The following is a 14,618-nucleotide window of genomic DNA, read 5'->3' as shown; positions in this document are numbered from 1 at the left end:
ATAGGTTTATGGTCAAAAGATGGAAAATAAAGAATTTGAGAACATGTGAGCGAAGCAAACGAGTGTAAACCGGTTTTGAGTAAACACATCCATTTAGGTTAAATTTGAGTAACTAATGAGCTTGAGAGCATAAAATGTTATTATATACCATGAAAAAACTCAGGGAATTGATCGATTTGATATTGACCGTTACGTGATATTAGCGAAAACATGAGGGAGTTTGTTTAAAAAATCCCTTTAAAAAATACAGCAAGCTTAAAAGTAAATGATTTTTACCAGAGATTTGAAACTGTAAACCACATACTGAACCTTCATATCATCATATACATACATTAATTACATAAGAAAATAGATGATGATAAAAGAAGTACCTTTCAGAATTGTGAATTGCTGAGAAAGGTAACCATGCATCTGGCACTTTGAAACATTTTATCTACCCTATTCCAAACTAAGCTCTGAACTTCCAAAAGCCTTCTCGCCTTCTCTTGTAGGCTCAAATGCATTCGGACTGTTTCGCCATGGATCTGAGGGAAAAAAATAGAGAAAAACTATTACCACTGTAAGTGGTAGGGATGTTAACGGTTTGGATACAGCTTGGAGATGATACTTACGATATCCATATCTGCTTACCAATCACAGATATGGATATGGATACGCCTCAGCAAAGAAAATTCATATCTATATCCGCCAATTTCGGATACATTTACAGATATACATGCGGATCCAGAAGGATATGAGAAAACCATATAATATCGAAAAGAACATAACTCATATGAAACAATAGTGTTCGTTAATATGTTCATTATACACGAAAAGTTAAAATTATCTCTTGATCATCAAAATCAATCTCAAATCCATTAATCTAAGGATTAAAATAATTACAATTGTTTGACCAATTCATATTTGGATATTTCAAACCCGGATCCGGACATTTCACTACATATCCATAACCCTAACGATACCCCATCAGACATAGATATTTGTGACCATATCCGCATCCTAACAGATACGGATATTTTTCGCACCCCTACCTGTAACGGTTATAATAGGGAAAAAGCTCCAGCTACATTTTATTATCCAGGACAGCTATAGTGGTAAAAACTACGCGGATTTATTTACTACCCAATATTCACATGAATACCATTCCATCTTAAGATGCTATAAATGTGCACTCGTGGGCTTGTTGCAAATAATGCAATGTTGGATCTGAACATGCAACTGCCAACTAATTGGTATATGTTTCAAGTACTGTAAGCAAAATTGTAATTGTCCAGGATAGAAAACAAAACAAAAGTTGTGTGGATACTAATAAATCATTATAGCCAACAATTAGGTATATCTTTCAACTACTATAAGCGAAAGTGTAACTGTCCCAGGATAGAAGACAAAATGCAAGTTACCAGATACCTTGAGGAATAACTTAATAACAGCTTGAATAAACTCGAAGTTGTTCTTGCATGAAAGCTCATGAATGAAATAATCGAGTAATAATCCAATTGTCTGCAGTTCTGGCCTCTGGTCCAATGCTTGCATATCTTCATCATCTATTATTTGAAGCACACGAAGTTCTACATCAAGTGTCGAAGGTGACAGGCCTTTTATGTAGTCTGTGAATGCTGAAACTGCAATGAAAGATGGATGAATTTCAGAAGCTTTAATACTGACATAACCAATCAAAAGATAAATAATTAACAATCTGTTGCTAGACGTGAATACAAGAAGTCAAAATACATCTTAGATTTATGAAGTATAGTATAAACTTAATCAGTAAGTTTTCTATCAAAATATATTGGTTTGGGTGTTTGGATAGTAATCAAGTGCTCCGGGTACTCTTATCATTCTCTTTGTTCCCTAGTAAAGCAAATCTAAGGACAACATTTTGATCTTAAAACATAAATTTATGCTTTGCCTGTGATAGGCCATTTAGGAAAAATAAATTTTCTTAAAGACTGAAATTTGCAGCTTTTAGACAAGGTAAGGGCATCAATTTTAATGAAACTGAATTTATTTCAAGAAAGCAGCTTTAAGCTAGTGACAGAAATGAGGTCTATTGCTTGCAGATCAGATCCACTGCTAAGTAGAGATTATTCATTATCACTTGATAATTTACGTAGGAAATCTCACTTACATACACGATCATATATATTTTCACAAGCTTCAATACCCCATCCCACTAATTTCCTCCTTTGTTCTAATATGGCAAAAATACTTGAATAGGAAAATGGGGATGAAAAATAAACACTATACCCATAGAATTTAGGATGAGAAAAGACACATGGGCAAAATTTTATACTAGGGTTCATCGGTATTTTAGGAATTGTTTCACTAAATTAATAAATCTTGAAAACATTTAAGATGCCTATAAATGAATGCAGACATGACTTACAATCTCCAGTTTCTGCACAGGAGTGTAGTAAAAGAGAAAACTGAGACGATAAATTCATTTTCTGGTTGCTGTGCTTTAGTTCCTGATTCTTGGTATCTTTTTTATCACCGTTAGCAACTGCATTAGGCTTAAATAATATTTCTCCTGAAAGAGATGGAGTGGAGGGCAAGAAGAAAGGTGCTTTTTCTGGTTTCTTCGGAGGTTCCATTGGCTTGTTGCGGACCTGCAAGCAAAAACTCAGTTTTGTTAAACAAAAACCCAGCAAGGTGTAAAGATAATTCAGGTGCTCTCCAAAAACAATTTAGATTTTAACTAGTATAAAACACAAAATCTAGTAATTGAGGACAGATAATTCCAGAATATTTCAACAAATTATTCTACAGATGATGTATTAAGCAACTGACCTTTATTATGTCTAAATTAGTTAGACTTTGCCATTGGCTCCTTGGAAGCAAGGAAAGGGTAACCAGATCAGGCATTTGGTGAGCAAAATTTTCTGTAGAGAGAGACTTTTTTATTTGATACTGATCCTTTGAGGCATCCACTGAATCTTGCTCTTCAGCTTTTTCTTTTGAAGAAATAGATGGTAAATGAGTGCCTCGTACTTTGTTTCCACTTGCATATGATTCCACATTGGAAGATCCAGAGAACATAGTCTGATTAACCCTGATAAAATATGGGGAAAATGTCATCATGCTTGAAAAATTCGAAGACAAGATAGGTCAAAATAAAAAATCAACAAAATGCATTTATTACCATCAATGCCTGAGAACAAAAGAAAAAAAATCTTGAAAGATACAAATGTCGGATATATGTCGCAATACAAGAAATGAGGCTAGAGTTATATGATTGTTATGCTACTGCAACGTCAGCTAACACCTCAGATGTGTCATAATAGAACTTCTCCAGAAGTATAACTACTGACTTGCTATAAATCCCCATAATTCATAGGCTAAGTAGACAGTCAAGCAGCTAGAACAAAGAATTAAGAAAGGACTAACCAAAGGTAGACACCATTTTGATCAACATGTGAAGTAGCTAAAATATCCATGGCAGGGGAAAGGGATACTGCTGTTATACAGACATCAACTTGGAGAGCATCTATCTGTCTTGCCAAAATGACGTCCCAAATTCTAAGAGTTCCATCCATACTGGAAGAAAGAAGCCATTTCCCATCCTCACTAAAACACAGATCAGTGATACGATCTGTATGACCTTCAAATTTGCGCACCATTCTTACAGCCACAACATCAAACAAACGGAGAACCATGTCATCTGCAACAGTTGCCAGAAGACCTAGAAAGAAACAATAAATCTTTGTTAAAATGTACTTGCCCAGTGTGTGCTTATCCAGAAAAGAAAAGAACATGAAGGGGAACATACCATTTGTCCGGTGATAAACAATCTTGATGAGAGAACAACCAACATGCCATCTAGATTTTACTACACGGGCTTTAAAATCCCAGACCTGTAAATGAAACAAATATATTATGAAGAAGCTCCTATGCCCTGCTTCTGAGATATCACTACAAATATGTTCCATTTCAGTTCATTTTTAATTTATTAGAAAGTCCTACTATAAGAGAGTTCGTATAACAGGATATGAATCTGCTCAATCATGTTGCAAGTAACAAAGTGGGTGATATATAATTAGTATTTGGTGCAAAAGGTGGCATAAAAAGTAAAAGTTATTATTCTGCAAACCTTTCTTCAGGACCATAGTCTACTATGGAAAAGGAAATAAAGAATTACAATCGTAAATTATATATTACATGGAATAGAGCAGCCATGCCATTTTCAATGGCAGATTTCTATGCAAATGTATGCATGCCATTTACACCTTACAATAGAAGTTGTGCACCTCCTAATCGAAAGTAGCTAACCACTACAATCAGGAAGCATAGTCTACGAGACCACTCAGTAACCAGGAAGTACTTATGATTTTGGACTTTGGAGATCACAAAACCATGTCTTTGTAAATTCACTAATTCTCCATCTGTTGTATAAAGAACTATCCAGTTGATCAGAAGGTGCAAGCAAATAGGGATATCGTGGTGAAAGCTAAGTAGGTAACAAAAGTAGCACTCCTACTGACTTCCCAGTTACCAATATTAACACGTTACATGCTTGTTTATTATGTTATAAGTAAGTACATCCTGTGCATGCTTAGCATTAGCTTCAAGTGCATCTATCCACTTTTGCAACTTTACAATGAAGCTCTTCCTAGTCTTGCCAAGTCACTCACAAAAGCAACCGTGTGAGCAGCACCACACATCAAAGATTCAAAAAATAATGCTAAATAATCAACAAGCAACAAATGGGTCCAATTTCAACACTCAGCTAATCAGGGTCTATGAAGGAAGTTTCATGAAGGAAATAGTACTTGCATCTTTTTGTCATATAATTAAATTACATGTATTGAAGTTTATTTATATGATAAATGAAGGGGGAAAATTATCAGTGTTCGCGAAATGGGTTACAGCCTCAGTAATGTGTCAATCAGCCACCTAATCCAATATACCTCTGAAATTGGATATTTTTCAAAAGATGTTTCTGCATCTCCAGCTACATATCAAATTAATATTTGATGAAGAAACTCTGATTTTGTTTTCAGTTTCTTAATTACAATTCAATTTTGCAATGTGAATGTCTCAGAAATATAAACTTCATAAGTTTACTAGTTATAGATAACACATTTCTCAGCTAAGGTATGAAATGGAATACAATACATCAATCCAGTAACCCAAACCTTAATGTCACCATGGTATCCTGCACTTATGAGGATGTTGTTTGTAGCATCACAGGCAATTCCAACCACTTCCCCATCATGAGCACAACTTTGTGATTCAGTAATGTCCACATAACTGCCTCGGCTGATCCCTGATTGGAGGTTGAACCGTTCAATCCAGCCACCCTCAGTGCCCAGAATAGCAAAATTACCACAGGCACTAATTGTGCAAGCCTGTCAGGAAAATAGACGAATGCTTAAAATGACCCATAACTTCCATCGCAAACTAGAGAGAATTAATACTTACACTGATGTTTTTATATATGTCGTATTATTGTGGTAATAAACAAGTAAAATTACCTACGATGTACTAAACACATTCGAAAAGAACATACCTTAACATGTGTTTGCTTGTCGGTGGAAGGTGTGAGAATATGTTCACCAAGGACAAAGTTCTGAAGACGCCACACGTAAGCTTGTGGAGTATCCATATGACAGGTCACAACGTTACACCAATCACGCTCACGGATCTCGGCTATAAATATTTTTTATTTTTTTGAAAATGCAAGATCAGTAAACAAATGAACTGTCAAGAAAAAGAATATATGCTAAAGAATAACGGAAAAACGCATTATAAGCTTGGAGAGGACTTTGGCGAATGTAAGATGACATGCAATAATTATCACAGCATAGAAACAATGCTGCGATGTATATAGAATAGAATTATTTCAAATATCACCACCCAGAACTGCCCCCGCACCCGTGAAACATAGTTTATAATTTAGGTAACATGAAGAAGAATTACATAGTAAGGCAACTTATGGACCAGGGTTTTGGAAGCACATGCAGTTGCAGCTTTAGTAAGTCAGTTTATTTTGGGCCAACGATCATGAGATCAGGAACATCTTTTTTTAAATCATAGAACTCGAGCAAGGCAAGCTGAAGAAACTGCAGTTTACATTTCCAAAAACTTAAGGCCTACAGAAGTCTGCTAAACATTAGAAACAGGCCCGCCATGCTCAAATATGGACTTCTACAACTTTTTAACATAATTTCACACATTCTTCCCTCAGCCAGAAGAATGAAATGAGACCACGTGAAGGGACTGATTTTACCAAACTATTTAATTCCACAAAACAAGGCCTGCAGTCAAGCATCGGCCCTCCAAGACTACAATATGAACACCATCGCGCTATTGCAAAAACAGGAACACACTCCTTAACATACACCATCTGAAGCTCAGGATGTAATGTCAATTCGGTCAATATAATAATATGAGAACTTACCCAGAATATTTCCTATGACAATAATAAAAAATAAAGAATGTCTAAGGAGAGACTATTACCAACATCAAAGGTGATAACAGGCTTCAACTTGATCTCTTCTTCCTGAGAAAGAGTAATAGTGCTAAGTTAGATGCCTCTTTATCCACCAACAAAAAAAAAGATAGCAAACAGGGCATGCGGAGCAAGTCAGGTTATCACCTTTTGTTCAAAAACAATAACAAAAACCCAAAAAAAAAGGGGGAAAATAAAATAAAGAAAAAACATTCATAAAAAACAGGCCATAAGATTGTAATAAACAACAAATTCATCATCTCTCTTTATACCTTCATCATGAGTTTCTTGGCTCTTTTCGTTATATGACGCTGAGAAAGTTCTCTACTTTGTTGGTCCTGCCCAAATAGTGAACTTTAATTAATTTAAACAAGATATACAACACAAATTTGTTTAATGGGTTTTTACCAAAAACATGAATACTGTAAGCATCAAATAGAATTGACACAAAAGGTCTACCTCAATATATTTCAAGTGATATATCTACAATCACTAATAGTCTCAAATATAAATTGCATATAAAATACTAGGTCCTTCAAATATTGCCATATCAGACTAGTTAAGTAGAAGACTAGTCAGATACATACATCTAAGTTTCACTTAAGTACACATAAAGCACTAACATATCTATATATCAAATTACATAATAGTACAAATAACTATAGTACATTATAAAACGAACTTTCTAGATTGACCTAATACTCTTCATATAAACATCTGCTTGAATCAAAATAAATCTTATGAACCACTTCACGCATAATTAAATTTTTAACTTCATACTCACTGACACTGGTATATTTTCAGTTACATCTCAAATACATCATAAACTTTAGGATGTATTTAATAAATCTCAACATATCTGAGCATCCAGTAAGTATTAGATGCAGGCAAGTCCTCTATTAAGTACCTATGCAAGATAGGTAAAGCCAATAAAACAGTAATGTTAACATTTTGTAAAATGATAGAATGACAAGCAAATGTGACTGACAATCAGCATTTATTAGTAAGAAGCTAAAGATAGGTGTGAATTGTTCACTCAAAACTAAAATCAGCATATCTACATGGAAATCAAAATGACACAAACCTGCACTACTGAGAAAAGCCGGAAAGCACGATCTTGACCTGCAGACAATATGCACCTTCCATTTCTGTAGAATCTGAAACATCAAGAATCGAACAATTATCAATGACAATAACTTGCAGAAATTTCGTACAGAAAAAGATTCACAGAGATTGCGACAATCCAGACTATGAAAACCCTCTTTGAATCTAATCACCCACAGCAAGAACATCTTCAGGAAATAATTGTATGTATTTAAAGAAAATATTTGAAGGGCTTTTTCAGACTACTGTAAACTTAATTCACCAGTAACTGAAAAAGGTCACATTTCAGATATATCAGACTAAAATCTAAAAAAGCAGCAAATTTTTTTAGATAATTTCTTGAAAGAAATTAACAAAACAACATTTCATCATCAAAAGCGTTACCTATTAGCGTGATGTGGATAAATTTACACCAATGAAGTTCTAAAGGTGAATGAATATGCAGAGACCTTAGGGTGTGCAAGGTTATATAGTTAACCTAAAGAGAAATAAAATAGTGCAAAGGAAAATAAAAGAAGCATGTGCTTGAGTAGAAAATTTCACCTGATGCATAAAGGAGGAGCACTATGACCGCTTCGAAAGCGTAAAAGACGAGCTTCTCCATCACTTGTATCAAAAATCCACATCTATAACAAAATTAAAATAAATAAATAAATGCCAATAAGGAGATGCAGTTACTTAATTAATAAAGAACACAATGAAACAAACTAGACATATTGCAAACTGGACAAAGATAAAAATTGTGAACTTCTTCAATTCTTCTGCAGAAGGTAAGCATATGATGTGCAAAAATTTAACAGAAGTGGCTCTAAATTTAATTAATATGAAATGAGTAGTTACTTTATTAGTCTGTTTGGCATCTGGTAACTAGTTGCGGAACGAAATTGCTATTCTGCAAGATAACTCGCGTAGGTGATTCACGTAAATTGAATGGCGAAGTTATTTCAAGTATCTTTATCAAAACCTTCCTACCTACTACATCAGCTCAAACTTAAAGAAATTAATAAGTGCAGAATGTCGTAGTAGTGCAATGTCTGATGGCATTTTTATCCAAGCATATTAGTGTAAGCTCATAACAATTAACAGGTATTGTTTTGGGCAGTATTTCATCATGTACGATAAGACATAGAAAGAGGACATGAAGATAACTTAGTGTGGTCACATTTTGAGTGGCATTTGGTGAAGGCTATCCTTCTTCTTAGACGTTTATATGATACAATCTAGTACTGAACTCTCCAAAATTGCAACAGACCTTGATTGTTTTCCAGTTTTATGTCTTGAAAGTATTTTTGACATGCTGGTATGCCCATAACACAGATGCCCAAGTGCCCAATGCGTCTAAAATTTAAAGTTGCCCCGATAAGGCCACTTTATTGATTGTATCTGTCGAGTGTTGAAGGGCAATAACCAATGTTGACTATTCTGGGTGATTCATGCCACAGCAAACAACCCTAGCATATGGCTCATACTAATTACAAGAAATAGATTAAGCTATGTTGGCAACTGACCACAGATAACAATGCAAGAAGCCGGGAGCTGCTCTCAAGATCTCTTAAAATTTCCTAATAGAAGCCAAATACCTCTGCTGGGTATCCATGTATAAGTCGCCCATCCCTTTGTTAAAACCCTAAACAGTACAATATTATGTAGCGGATAGTTTTCAATGGATCAAGAAAAGATCAAAAACTGCATAGCAATAATCACACAAATTTCAGAAAATCCATCCCTGAAGAGATTCTAAGCAAGAAATTATACTTATATGAATCCATGACTGCTTTGTTGTTTTGGTACCTTCCTAAAAGTTTAATTTCTTCAATTTTTAGCAGTTTTAGAGAGTTTCAATTTGAGATTCATTATTCACATGATCACCAGATATTAACACAAATGTATTCAGACTTGAAATTTTATCAAGGCTTGAGAAGTTACATATATCTGTTTTGGCCCCTTCCTGAAAATTTGATTTCTGCGAGTTTTTGCAGTTTTAAAGAGTTCCAGTTTCAGTTCGATTAAAAAATTCTAAATATAAAATACTTTCAAAAAAAATATTATCTGTTAAATAAGATTTGTAAGCAAGTTATTAATAAAACGGAGATGTGTGCCCTAGTTTTATTATTAAGATTTAATTTGTGAAATATCTGTCAATAGTTAGTAGGATATTTTCATGAAGATAAGAGAAATTAAGGATTAAACATAAAATATCAGCTAATATCTTAAGTTAAGTGGGCAGTTTCTGGTTCCCATTTGCAGCCCACATCAAAGCCTGCTTATGTAAGAAGTTAATACCAACTATTTAGCAGGCAATAGCCACTTATACAAGAAGCCATGACTAATTACTTGGTATGAATCACACAAAAGTTTGATCCATCCTAAGTAAGAATATACCTGAAGAGATTAACCCAGCCGCTCTCAACTCTAATAAGAGAGATTTAAGGGACCAAGAATTCCATGAATCACTTTCTTTCACTCTCATTCTTTTCTTCTCCGCCATCTATTTACTTCTTTTTGGACCTGAATTCTTTTGAACTTTTGTCGATTTCATTATTTTTTACTATGTTCTTACAGACTTCAAACGAACTTTAGTAGATGTGTAATTACTTTCTTTTTTTGTTCACTATTATTTTACTTGCCTTTTCTAGAGGTCTATCATGCAGGACTCATTTTTTGCTAAACAACTGCTGAATGTGGCTAAAACAAGTATGTTTCAGCTTAAATCTTTTTCCTTGACTCTGCTATCACATCGATGATGCATCCATGTAGCTTCACTTAAATATTTTCCCGATTGCATTTGGGGGAAACAAATTCCAGTTTGAATTTCCAAAAGGTATTTAATATCCTTAAAAAGAAGCTAAAAGTACAATGATATATGCAGAATACATATAGTTAGATCTGAAGCTTTAGAAAAGTGTAGTGACAGGAACATGCATGATAATGCCCACATTTAAATATACAGGAATCCAAATATGCACTATGTCCTGCAGCAGGCAGCTGCATGATACGTGTTGTGCTAATGGTTAATACAAACTGTAAGAAGCATGCACCTTTACGTTCCTAAAGATATAAAAGATAGATCAGTTGTACTACTGCAAAAGTAGTACGGACTAATGCACATGTGTACAAGAATAAGAGATTCTCTTACTTTCACTGAATTATCGGAGGCAGCACTCATAAGAACAGGCTCATTGGCAAAGAAATGAAGTGATACTATTGATTTATCATGTGCTTCTCGAATAACCGACTGGAGCTTCTTCTTCTCCAAATTCCATATGCATATCACACCTGATGAACCCCCAGAAGCTAGGAGAGGTTGACCATCTACAAAATACAAGAATATTAAACAAAAAAAATGAAAATAGCCAAGGTAATAGCACGAGTATGAAGGAAAATTGTGATGAGCAAAAATACATATTTCATAACATTCAAAATTTCATTTGGGGCACAACTTTACTGCAAGTCACTTCTATATAACCACTTCAATAAAAAACAAACATCAGTTTACGATAAAAGCAAGGTACCTTTCATTCCAAGAATCAGAAAACGCTCGTGATTACATCTAATCTATCCAGCTATAGAAGCAGAATATTACTATCTGACATAATAGGATAAGGGAAAAGTTCAATAAAAACTTGCCAACAATAAGATACTGTTGGCGAGTAAAACATTAAAAGATTGTATCCAGGTGTAGTTCCTGGTAAGTAACAGGCCAACATTGAACAACAAGATGATCACTAGCGGGGCTAAAGCATGTTCATGCGTATGGAAAAAGTGTCACAATCATTCATGTACTGTAGATAGTATCATTCTGTCTCAAGAACTATAAGGATTCCATACCTTCATTTATGTACAGATATGAAAGGCAACAGTACAAAAATTTACTCCAGTATTTCATATTAAACTATTTATAGACCCACCAATCTCAGATAACAGTCAATTGTTGGTCTTGCAAATATACATACATGGTATTTTACTCATCTCTAATTTCTCATATGATTTTCAAATGTTACTCTCAAATGACTTTACAGGATCCCTATGGAATTTCAAAAGCCAGCTCATATAAGTGTGTAAAGAGATATCATAAAGGACCAGATACTCTAACCGAAAAGGAGGAAGGCTATATAGATCACATCAAATCTGAATTTAGTAGCCAACTGAAAGAGATCAGCTAAGAATTACCGCTGCTGAAAGCCAAGGCAGTTACAGCACCACGTGTAGAATGCGTAAATGAAACTATCTCTTCATCATAACGCACGTTGTGAATATGGATTGTTCCATCAGCACAACCAACTGCAACTACATCCAGAGCGGGCGAAGACACACAACAGTAAATAGAGGAGTTCCATCCTTTAAATTCGTACAGTTTCTTCTTCGTGCTGATGTTCCACAGTTGGAATGAACCTTCTTGGCTGCCAACAATGACCTGATTTAAGCATAGTACATAACAAAGATTTTGATAACAAGTAAAGTTCAGAAGTAAGAATCAGTATAAAGGTCTCAACAGAATTTTAAGATTTAAATGTTCTGAAGCTACCTTGTTTAGATAAGTATCTGGATGCATTATGCAACTTGGCGAGAAGTTCTCCTCCAGCAAGATATGCCCAGCTGGTTCAAATTTTTGCTCTACATCTTTGAATGCCCAGATGAATAAATTGCCTCTAATATCAACACTTAAGACATGTTCTCCAAGTAAGAGCAAAAGATTAACCTTGTGATTGTGTTTACTCCATGTTGCTACCTGAGTAAAAGGTTCATAACAAGAAAACCTAATTTAATAGCATAGCATTCAAAGAGAAGATGAGGATGGTAGAGGTAGTTTCAGCAAGGACAAAATTTATTCGTAAGGGACACTGCCACCATAATATGCTTCGTACTATCAGTTGGAAAGAAATACCATAATATGCTTTGTACTATCAGTTGGAAAGAAATACATTATAGTACTCAAACTCAAAATTTAATTACCAGAAACCCTCCCATCAAAGAATCAGAATATGATTTTAACCATAAATAAATTTAAAATGATGTTTGAAAGGAACGTCCTGCAGCCTATAGATCCAAGCATCATGACAATGACCGACATCAACACCTAAACATTCTCATGTAGAAGCAAGATAAGTTCTGACGCGTTAGCTCAAAGAAAGCTCCACACGACCAAAAAAGGGACTTTTGACAAATTTTAGAACCAGATATCAATCTAATGGAACTGAACGCAAGAATAGGATTCATTTCTTGATCCCAAAAAGGTGAGATGAAGCCTTTGTCATTGGTGTTGTATGTCACTATAACAACAAGTCGGCATAAGTATTGCCTCCAGCCAATCTATTAGCAAGCGTTTAACTTTGCCATAAACCCCCATGCTAACATGTTAGGTAGACCGACCTCTTTTGATTATGCAATATAAACTCATGCATCAAAGGAAAAACAGTTAAGTATCCTGAAGCTTGGAACGCATCTAAATGAAAGGTTTTTTAAACATTTTCAATAGGTGCAAGTTCGTCTGAGTTTAGCGATTTTTTAAATATATAATAATAAATAATAGGACATAATATCGGATAAGTACTTCAATGATGCCAAACTTACACATCCATAAACGATTCGAGATAAACAGGCGGCTTTACTACCATTATCGAATACAGTAAACATAGTTAATTAGTTGGGTCAAACGGGTACAAAGTTGATAGTTCTATGATATTTATAGTATATCATGTCTGTGCTGAATGTATGTATATCACCATATCCACATGAGTCAGAGTCATGAAAAAATCCATCTCACGAAACATAAAAAAATCAGTACAAACTATAAGCTTCTGATGAGTACATTATTATGCGAAATATGTACTAACCTGATGAGCACGTTTAAACACACCAACTTCAGTCCCAAATGCAGCAAAAGTATACTCTCGATATGACGCAAGAGCTCGAATCTTCTTCGGTAGTTGAGGCCCTTCAATGAGAGATTACGCGCTGGTCAAAAACAGTAAGAATCGAGGACATAGCACTGAAGTTCCTTTTTTTTCTTTTTTTGGGTTAATGTAATTTCAGCAGGGGGGACTTTCCAAGAGGAAATTAGAAAACAAGAGGGGAAAAAGAACTTTTTAATAGCATCGAAATGAGACGCGTAGATAAAAAGTGTAGAGCCTTACCAACCATCACCAAACTCAGTTTAGCACACTGCACACAAATTCAAGTAAAAATACAAAAAATTAGGGTTTGAGCGCTCAAAACAAAAACAAGAACCAACCTTTTCAACTAAACAAATTCAAGGAGGAATAAATGAGGACGCTTACGTTGTAAACTTGCCAAGCTTTGCCGACGCTGACGGTGACGAAAGTCTCGGTGCCCAATCTCTGAACGGAGAAGGGGACTTCGCTGGTGATGTAGCCAATTGCACGGTAGGGTTCGAAGATTCCCATCGCTTTACTTCTTCGATTGGGGATTGGGAAGGGGATTTCTAGGGCTTTATTTGTTCAAAATGCCCTTTTTTTAACCCCTCACAAACTTGAGGCGGCGTTGGAGAGATGAAGAAGACGAGGGTTTAAGATTGCGGGGTTTTTCTTATTGGGTTTGGAGCGTAGATCCGTTTACCTTTTTTTCTTTTTTCTTTTTTTTAAAGATACGCGTATATAATACGCTAGCTTAGTTCTAGTTCTCTATAACCCCTCAACAAAGATTTTTCTTTGTTTTTGTGACTGGGTTTTCTCACTCGTAGTCCCTTACATCTTTAATATTTTGTAATGAGTCCCGCAAATCATCGAATTTCCTATTTGGTCGTTGGGTCAGGATAACATTTTTATCCTTGATAAACAAAAATATGTTGTTTTTCATACCTGCCCATAAATCATAGTTATCTTAAATCTATTTTTCCAAAATATACTATTATTGCAATACGGATTTCTTCAAGATTGTTTCCTTAAATCATCAATGTTTCGAACTATATATCAAATGATCGGATTTTTTTTTATTTTCTCAAATCTATTAGTTATTTGGATAAATCTATTCTTCAAAATATAGCGTTATTGTAATACGGATTTCTTCGAGATTGTTTCCTTAAATCATTAATATTTCGAACTAT

The 14,618-nt window shown here is 34.8% G+C and overlaps 1 protein-coding gene across 2 annotated transcripts in view; it reads right to left on the bottom strand.

The window, feature by feature from the left end:
- LOC109841172 (WD repeat-containing protein 36) overlaps positions 1 to 14,132 on the bottom strand; it is a 14,863-nt gene extending 731 nt beyond the window's left edge. Inside the window, exons 1-18 of one of the 2 annotated variants that reach the window (XM_020410058.1) lie at positions 13,834 to 14,131; positions 13,690 to 13,717; positions 13,390 to 13,490; positions 12,081 to 12,284; positions 11,726 to 11,969; positions 10,692 to 10,867; positions 8,099 to 8,181; positions 7,536 to 7,608; positions 6,724 to 6,789; positions 6,460 to 6,502; positions 5,510 to 5,649; positions 5,136 to 5,348; positions 3,770 to 3,854; positions 3,388 to 3,682; positions 2,791 to 3,052; positions 2,387 to 2,609; positions 1,408 to 1,622; positions 372 to 524 (exon numbers count right to left, since the gene is read on the bottom strand). In XM_020410058.1, the coding sequence (XP_020265647.1) occupies positions 375 to 524; positions 1,408 to 1,622; positions 2,387 to 2,609; positions 2,791 to 3,052; positions 3,388 to 3,682; positions 3,770 to 3,854; positions 5,136 to 5,348; positions 5,510 to 5,649; positions 6,460 to 6,502; positions 6,724 to 6,789; positions 7,536 to 7,608; positions 8,099 to 8,181; positions 10,692 to 10,867; positions 11,726 to 11,969; positions 12,081 to 12,284; positions 13,390 to 13,490; positions 13,690 to 13,717; positions 13,834 to 13,959 (2,727 nt within the window). In that variant the 5' untranslated portion in view covers positions 13,960 to 14,131 and the 3' untranslated portion in view covers positions 372 to 374. Of the gene's footprint in view, positions 1 to 366; positions 525 to 1,407; positions 1,623 to 2,386; positions 2,610 to 2,790; positions 3,053 to 3,387; positions 3,683 to 3,769; positions 3,855 to 5,135; positions 5,349 to 5,509; positions 5,650 to 6,459; positions 6,503 to 6,723; positions 6,790 to 7,535; positions 7,609 to 8,098; positions 8,182 to 10,691; positions 10,868 to 11,725; positions 11,970 to 12,080; positions 12,285 to 13,389; positions 13,491 to 13,689; positions 13,718 to 13,833 lie in introns of those variants that run through there. The other variant, XM_020410059.1, reaches the window with a different exon arrangement.

The sequence above is a fragment of the Asparagus officinalis genome, chromosome 5 (assembly GCF_001876935.1).
Source record: "Asparagus officinalis chromosome 5, Aspof.V1, whole genome shotgun sequence".
Taxonomy (NCBI): Eukaryota; Viridiplantae; Streptophyta; class Magnoliopsida; order Asparagales; family Asparagaceae; genus Asparagus; species Asparagus officinalis.
The sequence above is the reverse complement of the archived record's forward strand: the minus strand, read 5'-3'. Positions and strand labels throughout refer to the sequence as shown.